The sequence below is a fragment of the Coenobita brevimanus genome, chromosome 96, assembly GCF_032717465.1.
Source record: "Coenobita brevimanus isolate Jiangsu-jjx chromosome 96, ASM3271746v2, whole genome shotgun sequence".
Taxonomy (NCBI): Eukaryota; Metazoa; Arthropoda; class Malacostraca; order Decapoda; family Coenobitidae; genus Coenobita; species Coenobita brevimanus.
Genome location: NC_137049.1, coordinates 34,236,405 through 34,252,602, shown reverse-complemented (window position 1 = coordinate 34,252,602; position 16,198 = coordinate 34,236,405). Strand labels below are relative to the sequence as shown.

The window sequence follows — 16,198 nt, the reverse complement described above, 5'->3', positions numbered from 1 at the left end:
CTTTTCCTTCTCACACCGTTCCTTTTCTCCTTCAACCCCAACTTGTCACTCACCCTGCTCTCAGTTGCTCATTCCCCTCTCCCACCACTCCTTTTCTATTACCTCCCACTTCTCCACTCACCTCTCCCAATCTCCCTGTCTCTCCCTGACCTCTCTCACTCTTTTCTCCCTCACTCTCTCCCTCCAGTCTCTCACCCTTCCTTCTCTCCCTCACTTCCACATGTCCAGTCACCCTTCCCTCACTCCCTCCCCCTTTCTTGTTCTCCCTCACTCCTTCCCCTCCAATTTTTCCCTTCATTCTTTTCTAAGTGGCATGGACGACATCAAGGGCAAAGTTCCCCTCTCACGCTGCCGGCTGGGGGAAGGAAAAAAGGGAAAAAGTATAAGCCATTGTCCAGAAAATACGCCTACCTCGCCTTCTGCAGGATATAGGAGGGGGCGGGGGTGTTTGCAGGGGGAAAAAGAAAGGAACGATATAGCAGGTTATTTTAGAATTGGGCCTTGGCATGGAAATGGGAATGGTGTAGCTATACTCTGTTTTCCGTAACTTAGCCTGAATTGCCAACTCTCAGTCTTGTATGCTGAGCTGAAACCAAGACATTAACACTAGAATATAGCTATAGTCACAAAGAAGTGTTATAGAAAGGGCACAGAACCGTAATGTTGTCTTATTCTGCAACTGAGCCATGAGGAAGAAGCTTCAAGAGAACGAAAATATCCGAAAAATTGAGTTGGACGAACTGCATTGTTTCCCTCTAGAGCTGATGGTTTATACTTATTTTCTTCAAATGAGGTTATAAATCTTACTTAAAGAGGACAAAGTCGCACCGTTGAAAGCGAGCAAGGTAATATCGATTAGAGAGGGGAAAAACGAGGCAAAAGTAATGTATAAAACTTTGATAACGACGCCAAAAGAAGGAAGATTATTTTCTCTCACGACGACAAACTCATTTTGTTGAAAGCGAGCGAGGATATATCGATTAAGGGAGAAAAGAGGCGAAAGCAAGGCTTAAAAATCTGATTACTGCGACTGAGGAAGGAAGATAGTCAGCGAAAACAGCAGTTCGTAACGTAAGCTTCGTTGGGCAACAGGAGCGTTTGAGGAAGAGGGGAGTCTGAGGAAGAGGAGAGTATTTTGCCTTAAAACAAATCTTGGAAATTAGGCCGCGAGTTCTCACAGAAGTCAAATGCATAAGTAAAATTTTACACATATGTAAATTCAAGTGGCTACCTGCAGTGTTTTGATTCATGGTGCGCATTATGATAGCAAGAATTCTTTAACTCTCTCACCACGATTTTTTTTTTTCAATTCACCACCAGACTGAAGGATCTGTAATAGTGGAGGGATTAATAAAAGTTACACCTAATCTCTCTAATTCTGCAGGTGTTCCCAAAACTAAATAAAGAAAACCTGGAGACAAAGAGTTAAATGAAAAAAAATGATAGCGTCATCATAATGAGGAGGTTAATGTAATGTAAAGAAAGACTGCAATCATAATCTTCCTCTTTACCACTCTTCCACTCCGCTCTTCCTCGTGTTATGCACTTCAGCCCACGTTCCAGCTATTTCTCCTTCATCCTTCACTCCCCCCCCCAACTCGTTTCCCTACCTCCCTCTCCCCTACTCCTTTCATTTCCTTCTCGGCCTTGCTGCTATTGTCCTTCCTCTCCTTTCTTTACTCTCACTTCCTCCCTTCCGTTTGTCTCCCTCAGTTATACCTCTCTCTTCCTTCGCATCCCTTCCTCTCCTCTCACTCTTCCTTCTTCTCCCCCTTCGGTCACTTCCCCCCCCCATTCTCATTCTCTCTCTCTCTCTCTCTCTCTCTCTCTCTCTCTCTCTCGTCCATCCCCGTTCTGTCCCCATTAATGTGCCCCCCACTCCCCAGGTACCCATCCTAGTGCTGGCCAACAAGCAGGACCTACCGGGGGCGCGGGACCCCCTGGAGATCGAGCGACTACTGGGCATCGCTGAATTGGGCACCACACACCTCTGGCACATACAGGTGGGTGGGCAGGGCAGGGGCGAAATGGGCAGGGTGAAAAAGAAAGTAGCTTGGCAAGGGAGAGCAGGGCAGTGCAGGGGAGGGTAAGTTAGGGTAGGGTACGACAAGTAGGATAGAGGAAGGCAGGTCAGGGTAAGGATGGCAGGATGGGACAGGACAGGGTTAGGAATGTAGGGAAGGACAAGGTAAGGAAGGTAAGGCAGGGCAGGGTAAGGAAGGCAGGGCAGGGCAGGATAAGGAAGGTAGGGTATGGCAGGGTAAGGAGGGCAGGGAAGGGCAGGTCAGGATGATAAAGGGCAGGGCAGGATAAGGTTGGGTATGTTAGGATAAGACTAAGCTGATAGGTTTAGGTAGGGCAGGGCAAGAAAGGGTAGGTGAGATAAGATGGTAAATGGCAATATAAGGTGAAGCAGACCAGTGTGGATGGAACAGGGCAGTTTAGGAAAGACTGATGTATGAGAGGACAGAGCAAGGTGGGTTGACTGAGACGGGATATGGTAGAATAGAGCTGGCCAGAAGATAGGAAGCTGTAGGAAAAGACAGAGCAGGGTGATACTGGGTTTGACTGAGGCAGTAAGGATAGGATGATGTAGGACAGGACAGGACAGGTAAGAGTATGAGAGCTCGGGACAGGACAGGGTACGATAGGGAAGGGCAAGGCAGACAGTAGTATGAGAGCGCAGGGCAGGGTAGAGTAAGACAGGACAGGGCAGAATAGAACAGGGCAAGGCAGATGGGGTAATATCAGCTGCATGACATCACAGGACGTGTCAGCTCTGAGTCACCTCGGTCTTGGTAAACTGTTGATGGTGGGGCAGTGGTGGCAGCGTCATCTGCTCCATCGCCATCACTCACTTCACTTCACTCACATTCCTTCACTGCCATCGCCTCGTCACTCGTTCTGCCTCATCATCATGCAATAGCAAACTGTTGATGTTGTCATTTTCTTTCTCATCACATCTCTCCCCCACCATTACTCACAGTCCCTCAACATTACTCTTTCTCCCTCAGCATCACCCACTCTCCTTCATCATTACTCACTGCCTCACCATCAATCACTCCCTCATCCTCACGTCGTTTCTCATCATCACCCTCCATCATTCACTCTCTCACCACTTCTTTCTCACCATCACTCTTTCATCATTACTCACACTTTCACCTTCACTCACTTATCCTCTTTCATTCCCTCTCTCTTTCTCACCCGTGCACATACACAGCGCTATAAATAGCCACTCATAAGCCGAGAGAGAGAGAGAGAGAGAGAGAGAGAGAGAGAGAGAAAGAGAGAGAGAGAGAGAGAGAAGCTTTTATGCCATACTACTTATGTTTATTAAAGTGCGTGGCGATGTGAATGTGAATTTGCGTGTAATAGTAATTTTGTGTGTGTGTGTGTGTGTGTGTGTGTGTGTGTGTGTGTGTGTGTGTGTGTGTGTGTGTGTGTGTGTGAGTGTGCGTGTGTGTGTGTGTGTGTGTGAGTGTGCGTGTGTGTGTGTGTGTGTGCGCGCGCGCTAATGTGGGTAGCAGCCTGTTTTAGAATATGTTATATCGGAAATGTGTACACTACAGTACATACGGTATATAATTGTGTGACCGATTGGAAGGGTGTGTACACGAAACCATATTTAAAAGACTGTCTATCTGTGTGCGTGTCTGTGTATGCCTGTATAGTTATGTATACAGTATGTGTTCATGTGGTGCTTAAATTGTACCTGTGTAGTTGTCCCTGTGAAGTTTGCATATACAGTATAATATTTATTTGTTCATGTGTGTATGAATGTACACACGATCAAAGAGTTTTCGCGCAGGAGGGGTCTTAGGGTATCCCAGAAGACCAATATACATCGTGATGACCCAAGATTATTAATGTATTATTATCTGAATGTGTATATGATAATAATGATGTCTAGGGAATGTTACATGTCAGAAATAAATGGCGGTCACATGAAAGTAATTCTGCCATCGTGGGGTAAAATCATCGAGCATTTTGCATGAGTCGGGTTGCTTCACTTGTTGTTGTTGTTGTTGTGTGTACCTGTGTGTGTGTGTGTGCCGCGGGCTCGTGCAAGTGACTGAATATGCCTCTATGAAACATTCGTTTCGTCAAAAATTGTATAAATTTCACCGAACATGCAGAAGTTTGTGAAGCTTTGCCACGTTATCCACCATCCATGTCAGCTATTGCATTGCTTTGAAACATGTGCAGCGATATATTTTAGTTTATCATTTTTGCTGTTGTGCAAATATTCAAGCTTAGGATAATATCAGCATATTTTAAGCTACAACAAAGGCATGCAATTAACTGTGAACTAAAGCCATATTGTCTTTTTTCTCTAATTCTTTATGCACCGCGAATTGCCTGAACAGAAGAATTTATCCTCACATTTTCATATGTCTTTATAAGTCTTCAATATTCCTTTTTTCGCTTCACCATCATATTTGTAAAGAATTTGGTGGTTTATTTCAATGTGCGTAAGTGTAATAAGACGTGTAGGGAGGAAGAAAGGCAAGCGAAGTGGTGAGAAAAGAAATGGTAGGGAATTAAATCTTAAAATCAGGTGACGTATTTTGTCGATATATTCTTGCTAACTACAGACAGTTTTATTCAGTTTGGTGCAGGTCTTTTAGTGGGGATTTAAAGAAGTCTGCCCTAAACAGAATACGCGGAGACAACAAGAATGTGAAGACCCTTTGTAGTGCCAGGATTAAAGAAGGCTATATTTAACCCTCCCTAGTTAAAAATCTTCCCTAACCCGAATTAAATAGAGTGAGGACAGCAGTTATGGAATTAAATATTAGGTGGAGTGCGGCGAAGTGGTTAATGTTGCGGTGGATCCAGGAAGCGGGTGCGTGGTGGCCTGGTTGCCATGGTGACGGAGCTGGCCTAGATATAAACAACTTCTGGCCGCAGGAAGAGAGTAATGGTGTGTGTGTGTGTGTGTGTGTGTGTGTGTGTGTGTGTGTGTGTGTGTGTGTGTGATGGGGGTTGTGTTTCAATCCCATGATTACATAATGCGAGCATATTATGCGTTTAGAGGTATGTATTTTTGGTGTCAAGATCCTTTTGCAAGCTTACAGTAGATTCTTGTTACCTAAGTGTGTGTGTGTGTGTGTGTGTGTGTGTGTGTGTGAACAAAATAACAGTTTTTATCCGATTTTAACCATGCTTGGAGGAATCACTGAGAGTCAGCCAAAGGGTAAGCCTATCGTTCTTGAGAGCAGTAAGTAAAAAGTCAAGGTCAAAGGGCATGGTCAGCCTAACCAGTTAGTATCCTATTCAGACCAAACTTTGTGTAAGGGATGAGGGTAAGGCAAGAATGAATGATTCGATTTTGATGTTAGTCACAGATCAAGGTCAGCTCAGTTTTGATATGACTTTATCCAAACCAGTGGAAGGGTTATGAGTCAAGCAAAAACGAGGTGATTCAGTTTTGAGAACAACCTGTCAAAGGTCAAGGTGACAGGGCAAAGTAAAAGTTGACTCGTGTGTCAGCGTGAATGAAATAACTGTAGCGGTTACTAAATCTAATTTGGATCAAACTAATTGGATGAGAATCTCCCAAGAGGTTGACTTACTGTTTTGGGGAAAAACAGGTCAGAGGTCAAGGTTACGTTTCAAACTTTTTTTTTTCCGATTCAAACTAAACTTTGTGGAAGGGTTCAGGCTGAAACATGGTTGAAGATTCGCTACTGAGACTAATCACTCAAAGGTCAAGGTCACTGGCCAAAGTCATCTCAGACAGTTTTGATCTGGTTTGAACCAAAGTTGGTGGAAAAGTTCAGGCCTCGGCAAGAATTAAGCTATTCGATTTTGAGGGTAATATGTCGATGGTCAAGATCACAGAGCCAAGTCAAATCATCAGCCTTTAAATCTGATGGTGGGCTTCATTGCTGCACTCTCTTCAGTGCTCCTTCTTGTATGTATTGTTTTAATATTGACACTATTTGCCAGTAGTATACTAGAGGGTGAATAGGTGTTATGAGCACAATAAATGACGAAGGACGATGTGCTACGGAATCTCCAAACCCACATAGAATACGACCTTGAGAGAGAGAGAGAGAGAGAGAGAGAGAGAGAGAGAGAGTGTGTGTGTGTGTGTGTGTGTGTGTCGAACTGCATGCATGGTGGTGGTGACAAGTGAGTTGCTGAGAGTGAATGTACATGATTGCAGGAATGTAATTAATTGTTTGCATGCTTGTGATTGCCGGCGTGTCTCTGCATTCATATACCAGCCATGTGTGTGTGTGTGTGTGTGTGTGTGTGTGTGTGTGTGTGTGTGTGTGTGTGTGTGTGTGTGTGTGTTGCATACATGATTGTGACTGCGTGTGTATGAAAGACTGACTGCAGATCTGGACAGTTTGTTTTAAATCCCACGTATTGTTCTCTGTCTCTCTCTCTCTCTCTCTCTCTCTCTCTCTCTCTCTCTCTCACACACACACACACACACACACACACACACACACACACACACACACACACACACACACACACACACATTTCTTCGCCATCATTCCGTAACCGCCACTCACCCTCCCTCACACTATCACTCACTCCTCACCATTACTTATCCCTTCACCATCACTAACACACCCTCACCATCACTCACACACCCTCACCATCACTCACACACCCTCACCATCACTCACACACCCTCACCATCACTCACACACCCTCACCATCACTCACACACCCTCACCATCACTCACACACCCTCACCATCACTCACACACCCTCACCATCACTCACACACCCTCACCATCGCTCACACACCCTAACCATCACTTACACACCCTAACCATCACTCACAGACCCTCACCATCACTCACACACCCTCACCATCACTCACACACCCTCACCATCACTCACACACCCTCACCATCACTCACACACCCTCACCATCACTCACACACCCTCACCAGGCATCATTGCAATTGCCAGAGAAAAATCTTAGAACTGAGCTAATCACAGGTTGCAGCTATTTCGCCATTATCATATTGTTTCTATCGCTTCTACTCCTATCCCTCCTCCTTACTCCCCAAAATATTACCACCCACAATCTCTTACTCCCTACTACACCCCCCTGCTCCCCCCCACACCTTCCCTTGTCCCCTCCCACTCCCTCCCCTGCCCCCTTCTACACATCTTTACCTCCTCCCATGCACCCCGACTCACCTCACATACCCCTACTTCCTTCCACATACCCATAATTTCTCCCACACTCCTCTACTTCCTGCCACACACTTCTGATTCCTCCGACACCGTCGTATTTCCTCTCACGCACGTCTCCTGCCTCCCATATACTCCTGCTCCCTCCCATGCGCCTTATTTACCCACTGCCTTCCCAATTACAGCCGGCCTTTTCAGTGCGGAAAAAAGGATTAACGACCAACCCCTGATTCATTACAGACTTCTCTTTTCCTCTCTCCTACTTGTTTCGTCTTCCTCATTGTTCTTCCTTCAACACTTCGTCTGCTTGCATCCACACCACCCTCCTCTCCCTCCCACATCTTCCTCTTCTTGCTCTCACTCCTCCCTCTTCTCCCTGGCTGACATCACTTCTCCCTCCAGTTTCTTATATCACTTTCCCACGCCTCCTTCCCCCTCGGACACTTTTCTTCTCCCTCTCTTCTCTCTCCCTCTTATACACTGCGTACTCCCTCCCACCTCCCTCTTCTCATTCTCCCTCCCTAATTTCCTCTCTCCCTCTCTTCCCCACACACCTATTTTTCATCCCACATCCTCCTCTCCCTCCCAGACTTCCTGACCTCTCACCCCAACTCTGTTCATCTCAGCCGACAAGTCGCTATCACGGATATAAGAATTTACGACCAAACTCCCAAACATTACACTCCTTCTCTTTTCCATCCTTCTTCCTCCTACTGACTCGCTCATACTGATTTTTATGTCTTCCGCATTTACTTCCTCCTATCCCACCCAACTGCCCCTTCCAGTACCTCTCTATTCCCACACCCACTTCTTCCTTCCACCCGCACCCCTTCCCCTTCTCATACTTCATTTCCCCCCTCTCACACTTATTTTCACTTACCCTTCCTCTCCTTAAAACCTACTGGTGCACGGATGCATCTTAACACCTAGACTGCGAGGTGAATCTATGTAAAATACAAAGTTCTTTGTTACTTCTGCTGCATCGAGTTAACATGAGATGGATATAATATTCAGGCGTGTGACCAGAAATCAGAAATTACAGACAACTATTTAATCCACTGCGTTATCATCGATCCCCGATCTTGTTTTTCTGCTCAGTCCCAGTTAAATATCTCCTCTTGCATTCAGCCACCCCTGCACCTCTCACTCGAACGAACGAACCCAGCTCTCTATCCGCCCCCACCCGATATGCGATATCACGGAAAAAATTACTCAACGACTGAATTACTAAACATGACACTCTCTCTTCTTCCACCCCGCCTGCCTGCCTCCTACTCTGTCCTGCATCATCACACTATCAAGCTTATAAGTAAGTTGTAGTTTGCTCTCCCTTCTTTCTGTAATTCCCTCTTTCAGCTCCTACGACCAGTACCGCTCCCCTATTCCCTCTTCCGTAAGATATTACTCCCTAGTACCTCCTACGTACCTCACTCCCTCTGACAGAAAATGTTACTCATACTCTCTCCTATACAAAGTACTTCCTCCGACTCCCTCTTACTGTTCACCTCTCTACTTCCTCTTATATAATGTACTTTTTACTCTTTCGTACAAACGTATTTCTCCTTACTCCCTCCTACAAATAATACTTTCTCTACTCCCTTTTACACAAAGTACTTCACCCACTCCTCTGATGCCTAGCACATCCCCTGCCCCTGGTTTTACTCAGTACTTCCCCTCCTCACATCCTTCCATTAACCCATCTCCCTCCACACCCACCAGAATCCTTCCCACGTCAAGGAAAAATCACCCTTCTCACTCTGTGTGTGATTATCTTTTCTTTATCACTTCTCTTCCTTCACCCCCTCCTTCTCCCTTCCACATCACTTCGTTCCTCCCACAACTCCCCCCTTCTCCCTCCAACATCACTTCGTTCCTCCCACACACACCCCTTTTCCCTCCCACACCCCATTCCTCCCACGCCCCTCTCTTCTCACGCTTCTCTCTTCCCTATCACGTTTCAGCTCCCTCTCATGTAGCGGTCTCCCCACTACAGCCATCTAGAAAGAGACAAGTACAACTGTTATATTTTTTTTCCAGCAGTGTGTGATTGAATGAAAGGAGGTGTCATCGTGACTGATGTAGGTGAAAGCGAAATATGAATGTGAGTTGTGGGTGTTTATGAGTGCATATGGGCCTGGTAGTGAAAGGGATGAAGAAGAGAGGGAGTCATCTGGAATGATGTTGATGAGTGTCTGCGGAGTTTTGGAGCGAATGTGAATGTGGTAATGATGGGAGATCTGAATGCTAGAGTGGGAAATGTAGCAGTTGAAGGTGTAGTTGGTATGCATATTGTGCCTGGAAGAAATGAAAATGGGGAACGAATGATAGGGATGTGCTTTGAGCAAGAGATGGTGATTGGAAATACTCTGTTTGAGAAGAAAGATATTTATAAGTATACATGGGTGAGACAGGAGGGTGGAAGGGTTGTTGATAGAGCATTGATGGACTATGTGGTTGTGTCCAGGAATATAATAGGAAGATTGTTGGATGTGAGAGTTCTGAGAGGGAAGGGTGGAGGTATGTCTGACCACTACTTGGTGGAGGGGGAGTTAAGGGTAGGTAAGAGATGGGTGAGAGCTAGGAGAGTTAGGTGTGGCAGGGAGGTTTTGAAAGTGAGTGAGTTGGATAAAAGAGAGAAAATGATAGAGTATCAGTAGAAATTGAAAGATGAGTGGAACGCAGTGAAAGATCAGGAAAATGGCAGTGTGGAAGTATCTACGATACTTATTTACACAATCATAGCTTGTCCCTCTCACCCCTACCCCTTCCCAGCCTACCCCTTCCCACAGTCACATCGTCTCCACACTAACCTCATCCTTATACATTCACCCTATTCCTACACACCCACATCTCTCACGCACCCCTCCAACACCCCATCCCACACAATTCCGGCGCCCTCCCACGCATCCCCACTCACCACATTTCTCTGCACCCCCAGCCCGCCTGTGCCATCACCGGGGAGGGCCTAGACGACGCCCTGGAGCACCTGTACGACATGATCCACAAACAGCGTCGACTCTCCAAGACGCACAAGAAGCGGCCCAGATGATACTCCACCTCGGACTAGCGCCACTGGGGGGGGAGCTGGTAGTTGTGGGTCATGATGGCGGTGTAGATGAGAATGGTTGAAGTTGTGGTTGCTGTGGTTGACGGTGGTAATATGTGGGAGCTGTTGATAGTATTTGTGGGCGAGACTGTTTGAGTTGATGGTAGTTGAAGGCAATTAAGGCTGGTTAAAATGATAGAAATTGTGATAAGTTGAGGACGACTGATGTTTGTTATGGTGATGCTGGTTATACTTGACGATGGTATTTGTTGCTAATAGTTGTTGTTGATGCTGGTAATTGTGGTTGAGTTTGTTTGAGGATAGCCTATTGGTAGCTGAGGCTGAATGAGGTTATGGTGGCTATGGTACTGGATTGCAGTTGATGACAGCAGATGTGGATGATGGTGATATTAGTGGAAGTTGTTTATGGCAGTTTTTGTTGATGGCGGTAGTTTTAGCTGAAGCTGTCTGAGGATGGTGGTAATTGTGGGTGAAGATGGTGGTAGCAGGTGTGGCTGAGAGAAATATTGTGGGAGTTGCTGATAGTGGTGCAAGGAGAGCTTAGATGACGAACGGGTGTATCAGAAGTTACATGATCCACACGCACCGCCGCCCCTCCAAGATTCACGTGAACCCGCAGACATGAGGCTCCATCCATGACTAGCGACGTGGTGGGAGGTTGTGGCAGAGGGTAGTGGTGGCTGTGGTTGCTAGTTGACGATGGTGGTAGTTGTGGTTGGGTTGCTAGTTGACGATGGTGGTAGTTGTGGTTGCTATCTAACGACGGTGGTAGTTGTGGTTACTAGTTGACGATAGTGGTAGATGAGGGTGGTAGTTGTGGTAGTTAGTTGGTAGTTAGTTGGTGGTTGTGGATGAAGATGGTGGTATCGTGGATGAGAGTATAGGTAGTTGTGGTTGATGGTGGTAGCTGATGGGTTGACTGATATAGATATTGGGATTGTGCTTGACATTGGTACATAATTATAATCAATGGCAAGTTTGGTTGGTGCTGATAGTTACAGTTAATGGTACTTGTGGTTAACAGCGGTAGATGTGATTGATGGTGGTAGCTGTGGCTGATGGTAGTAATGGTGGCAATTGTGGTGCTAGAATTGTGGTGACGTGGGGGGAGGGGGTTAAAAAAAAAAGATGGTTAATTGATGGTCGGCTGAATAAGGTTTTGGCGCAAGATTTAACAGTTTATGCAAGAATATATGTGTAGTTTTTGTTAATGTTTATATAGATGTTTTATATAATGGTAGGAGAAAGAGTACATGGCTTGCCGATCCTGGTAGTCGGTGTTATGCTGATGGTGGTCGTGTTGTAGCAGGAGGGAAGTTGTTGGTTGTTAAGTCAAGGAAAGGGAATATTTCTCTCTCTCTCTCTCTCTCTCTCTCTCTCTCTCTCTCCCTCTCCTCACCCTTCACCTTTTCCCCACACTATCCTCCCCTCCCCCTTTCCCATATCTGAATATCATATTGATTGAAGCTCTTAATTACTTACATTAGTGTCCCCTCCTAATGAGTCAATTCTACATTCTCTCTGATTAATTGCCACAGAAAATATATAATGCAGAAAAAAAAAAAGGCGCGGAACTTTATTAATTTAGATACGAAGGATATAACAAAATGCTGTGGCAGGCAGTGGAGTTGGAATTCTTTTAGGACGAGTATCAATTTAATGAAAAAACTTTAGCCATTGTCGGGAGATGGGAGGATAAGGGAAGACACTGAGGAAGGAGAAGTGAGCTGAGGCAAGAGAGAAGATGGAATAAGATGAGTGATAACGGAAAAGTAGAAATGAAGAAATAAAGAAAATAACTGGACGATGAGTGGCGTGGATGACATGGAGGAACATGAGAAACAAAGGAGGGATTAGTCCGGGTGGAGCGAGGGGGCAACAAAGTGAAAGGAGAAAATGTACAGACTGGAAAGAAGTGGAGGATAGGAAAAAGAGCGAGAGAAAAGATGGCGAATAAAAGGAAACCAGGACTTGGAAGAGAGTATAGACAGGAGAGAGAGAGAGGAGGGGGAGGGAAATGGCGAGGCAGGAAGACGACGGGAGGGAGGGCGAGATTGGAGAGTGACAAAATATCTTTAGGAAGCTCAGCTGCAGCGGTTTTGGCAGTATGTCAGTTGACAAGTTGAGCTGTCCTCTTCAGTCGTCAAACTAGGCTTTTCATCAGTCATTTAAGTCATCAGTCACTGGATTCAGTCGCAGACTTGCAATATACCGGTCAATAGATATTTGATGGTCTCCCACTTCCTAGACGGTTGGTGATCTAGTCAGCTAACTAGTCAGTTGTGCTGCTCTGATTTATGAGTCAGTCAGCCAATCAGTTGAATACTTTATCAACCAGTTGATCATCCATTCAGTTGTGGGTCAGCCAGCCCCACAGTTTCCTTGGTAAACCTTTGCCGTTGTGCCGCCAGAGTATTTTTCATCAGTTATCAGTTTTTGTTATTCAGACATGTGCTTACTAATTCATTCAGTCAGTTGGTTGGTCGGTCAGTCACTTGGCCAGTTAGCTACTCCATCAGTTGGTCTTGTGGTTGATCGGTCAGTTGGTCATTCCTTGAGGCAGCTAGGTTGGCAGTCACTCAGGCAAGTGATTTGATTAGTCAGTCAGTCAGTCAACTGGTCATCGGTTAGTCATTTAGTGAGTCGGGTAGTTAGGTACTTAGTTAAGTGGTAGATCAGTCAGACTACCACTCAGTCAACTGAACGGGTAGTTATTTTGTCGGCTAACTCAACTCGTTTAGTAAGTTAGTCAGTGGGTGGAGGAAACAATTGGTCGGCGGGTATAACAGTTAGTCGATTGATGTCCTTCAGTCAAGTGGTAGATCAGTCAGTAAGAGATCCTTGCCACCATGTCCTGCCTTACGTCCACAACTTGACTGAGGCGGTTACCATGTACTGAATGTGTCTCAGTTCTGAATGTACATAATACTCAAAAAATATATATGCAGGAACCTAATTTATTCCTTAGAAACAAATTATACTAGTCATTAAACTTGTTGCAAGTTACTGAGTGGTGTGTGATATAACTGAGAAATGTGAGCAAGGCTTGATTTGTTTTTCTGGTCGAAATGAAAAAGAAAAAAAAGAGTATTAGGCTTTGAAAATGGTTTTGATAGCCTACACTAAATGAACAGATCTTTTGAATGCTGATCTTGGTAACTAATAGGAAGGCGATATTGATCAACTTAACTATTTGTTAACTTGGAATAAAATTGTTAGAGTCGAATGGTAATTGATTTGTTCAGTAAATGAATCAGCCTAGCATTGGCTGGTTCGCGGGCCAATCCGAGCCCTTCTTTTGTTAGAGGCGCAGTTTTTTATGATGTATCTTGTATCGTAAAAGGTTTGAAAAAGCATCGCATCTAGTGTAATTTTGGCCTATTTTTGCTCTGTGATACGTTGTGTAGGTGTGACTCGGGTGATAACAGCGAAAGGTTGTATAGCGAATCTGTCCTCACATCAAAACCTGGCCAAATGATAAACTGTACTCACATTAAATTTTAACCTTCCATGTTCACCTACGTCAGGAGGTAAAGGGTTGTGTGAGCCCTGTATTATTTGGATTGAAGTTCCCTTTTCTTCCTGAAGGATAGACAGTTGTATCCACAGAAGATACAGATTGCATGAGTTATTCCCTGACATTAATTCTTCATACTATTTCATACGTCCTGGCAGTGGGAATGCTTCTTGTTTTGGATTTACATTTCCCCCATAACAGTTCCATGTTGAGATAATCACCGTATAAGTGCCTGTTCTTGGTTTCCATTTGAAATCCCATTCAGTTCCCTTTCGGAATTCTCGTCTTTTTTCTGTTTGCTTTTTAAACGTACAATAACCTGTCATTAATAAAACTCTGAATCAGACACGCCTTTAGCAAGTTCAAAACGGCCATATTGGAGTAAGGACATAGCGCTACACAACCTCCAGCAATTACATATATAACACTTCTCTGGGGCATCATGTTCCCCCTGTAGTCCAACTGTTTTGATGTTAAATGACACTGTTTGCCATAACCTCATGAAATATTGTATATACATGTAAAAAATATTAACTCTATGTATATCGTAAGGTTGCTCTACTTAAGAATGCGTTACCAACAGATTTTAGTAGAAATGAATACTCGTACTTACAGTTCGTTAGCCGACTTACTATTGGTCATGCCTTCTCTCAACCTTACTCATCTTCAGGTCATCTGTGAGAATAGTCTTAGAACATCTGTCAAGTCACCGTTAATGACTCACCTAGCTTCACACAGCCAAATTTGGTCCCAGCCTAACCCTGTGAGAGAAATTTGTGTAACATATCATAACCTAACCAGTTCAGATTCAGTCTGATCAACTGTTTACCTGGTTCACGATTCACAACCGATCCCAGGCTAAACTAACCTAACCAGTGATTCCAGATAAACCCAACCAGCTTAACCATCGCTAACCAGTCCTAATCTAATAATTTAGCCACACTTTCAGACCCTGGAGGTCTGTTTCATTTGAGTCTTGAGGCAAAGTCTTTCAGTCTGGGGATATTTTACGAACTGGAAGTTAGATAAAGTCAGGAGCAGCTTCATTACGAATAGTCTTCCTTAAGCTGAATAAAATTGTATTGGCGGAGATAGAATATGATGAAAAAGACAATCGTGCTGGAAAGATTAAATATAAAACACCTGCCCGTTTACAGTATGAAACCCCCACACAATAACATTACCCAAACTAATCCCTTTGAACATTTCGACAAAGCCAAAGTGATGTCAGAGATGGTTATTAAAGTGGCGTATAAAAAACACAGTAGGTTAAAAGAAGTGTATGGGAGAGATGAGCAGACCAGTGGCAGGCGGCTGATGAGAAAGAAGGGAATGGGGGCTGATGCAAGGCTCGGTACTGGATCCTGGTATGTTATTTGGACTCGTTGTGCCCCCACTCCCTATTTTGTCATTTTTTCCATCACACACACACACACACACACACACACACACACACACACACACACACACACTTTTAATATACAAATTCCGGTGATTTTTTTGTAGTTAAACCAGTTGGAGTGAATCATGAGTGAGATAATTTCCTATCCCACATTATTATTATTATTATTATTATTATTATTATTATTATTATTATTATTATTATTATTCTCCGACAAGGAGAGTGTGTTTTCACCCATGTTTGTTTGTTTGTTTGTTAGCTGGATTGCTCAAAAACTAAAAAGACATATTTGGCCTAAATTTGGTGGATAGATAACCCACGTTCAAGGGAACAAGCGATTAACTTTTGGAACCGATCTGGATCGTATTACAGTTTCTGGATCCGGAAAACATTTTTTGTGAAACCCTAATCAATGATGAGTAAACCTAACCCGTTACGAAGAGTCGTTTGGAAATTACGTTGCCCATGATGGAAAGATGTGCTCCAACGAGTGCCCCTCAAGTTATTATTATGCGTCTTGTTTCCTTATCTTTACCTTTTCCCGGGTTTAATGCTGTTCATCTCATGCATTCGTTACTGTTTACAATATTTGGTTTTTATGTTCATTTGGTTAACGTTCCCAGTGATGTGACGCTTTAATTTCCTTCCTTGTTTACCTCATGGGCGTGTGTTCTCGAATAGCACAGTGCAGAAATACCCCTGAGGTTATTTATTTGTAATCATTGTATAATACTTTTATATAACAGTACACTGGTCGTTTCTATGTGTTGGTATTATTATTGTTATAATTATTATTATTATTATTATTATTATTTTATTGTAATTATCAGTATTTCAGTTGCCATAACTATTAACATCATTACTGATTATTTATTCTCCAACCCTTGGCGCCTTACCTCCCTTTATCTAGACACTCACCGTACAAAATAAAAATTGTCAGAAACATTGTGGTTTGTCTGCCCTTACTGAAGAGAGGGGAGGGGGAGAGGGGGGATAGTTGGTGGGGAAGGAGAGGGAAAGGGAAGAAGGGATTGAAGAAGGAAAA

The 16,198-nt window shown here is 44.2% G+C and overlaps 1 protein-coding gene across 2 annotated transcripts in view; it reads left to right on the top strand.

The window, feature by feature from the left end:
- LOC145413447 (ADP-ribosylation factor-like protein 4C) overlaps positions 1-11,335 on the top strand; it is a 110,542-nt gene extending 99,207 nt beyond the window's left edge. The window contains exons 3-5 of one of the 2 annotated variants that reach the window (XR_013899729.1): positions 1,887-2,003; positions 10,106-10,945; positions 10,978-11,025. Coding sequence is in view for 1 of the 2 variants with exons in the window: in XM_080283136.1 (XP_080139262.1) it covers positions 1,887-2,003; positions 10,106-10,216 (228 nt within the window). In the remaining variant the exon portion in view is untranslated. Of the gene's footprint in view, positions 1-1,886; positions 2,004-10,105 lie in introns of both variants that reach the window. The other variant, XM_080283136.1, reaches the window with a different exon arrangement.
- The last annotated feature ends 4,863 nt before the right edge of the window (positions 11,336-16,198 follow it).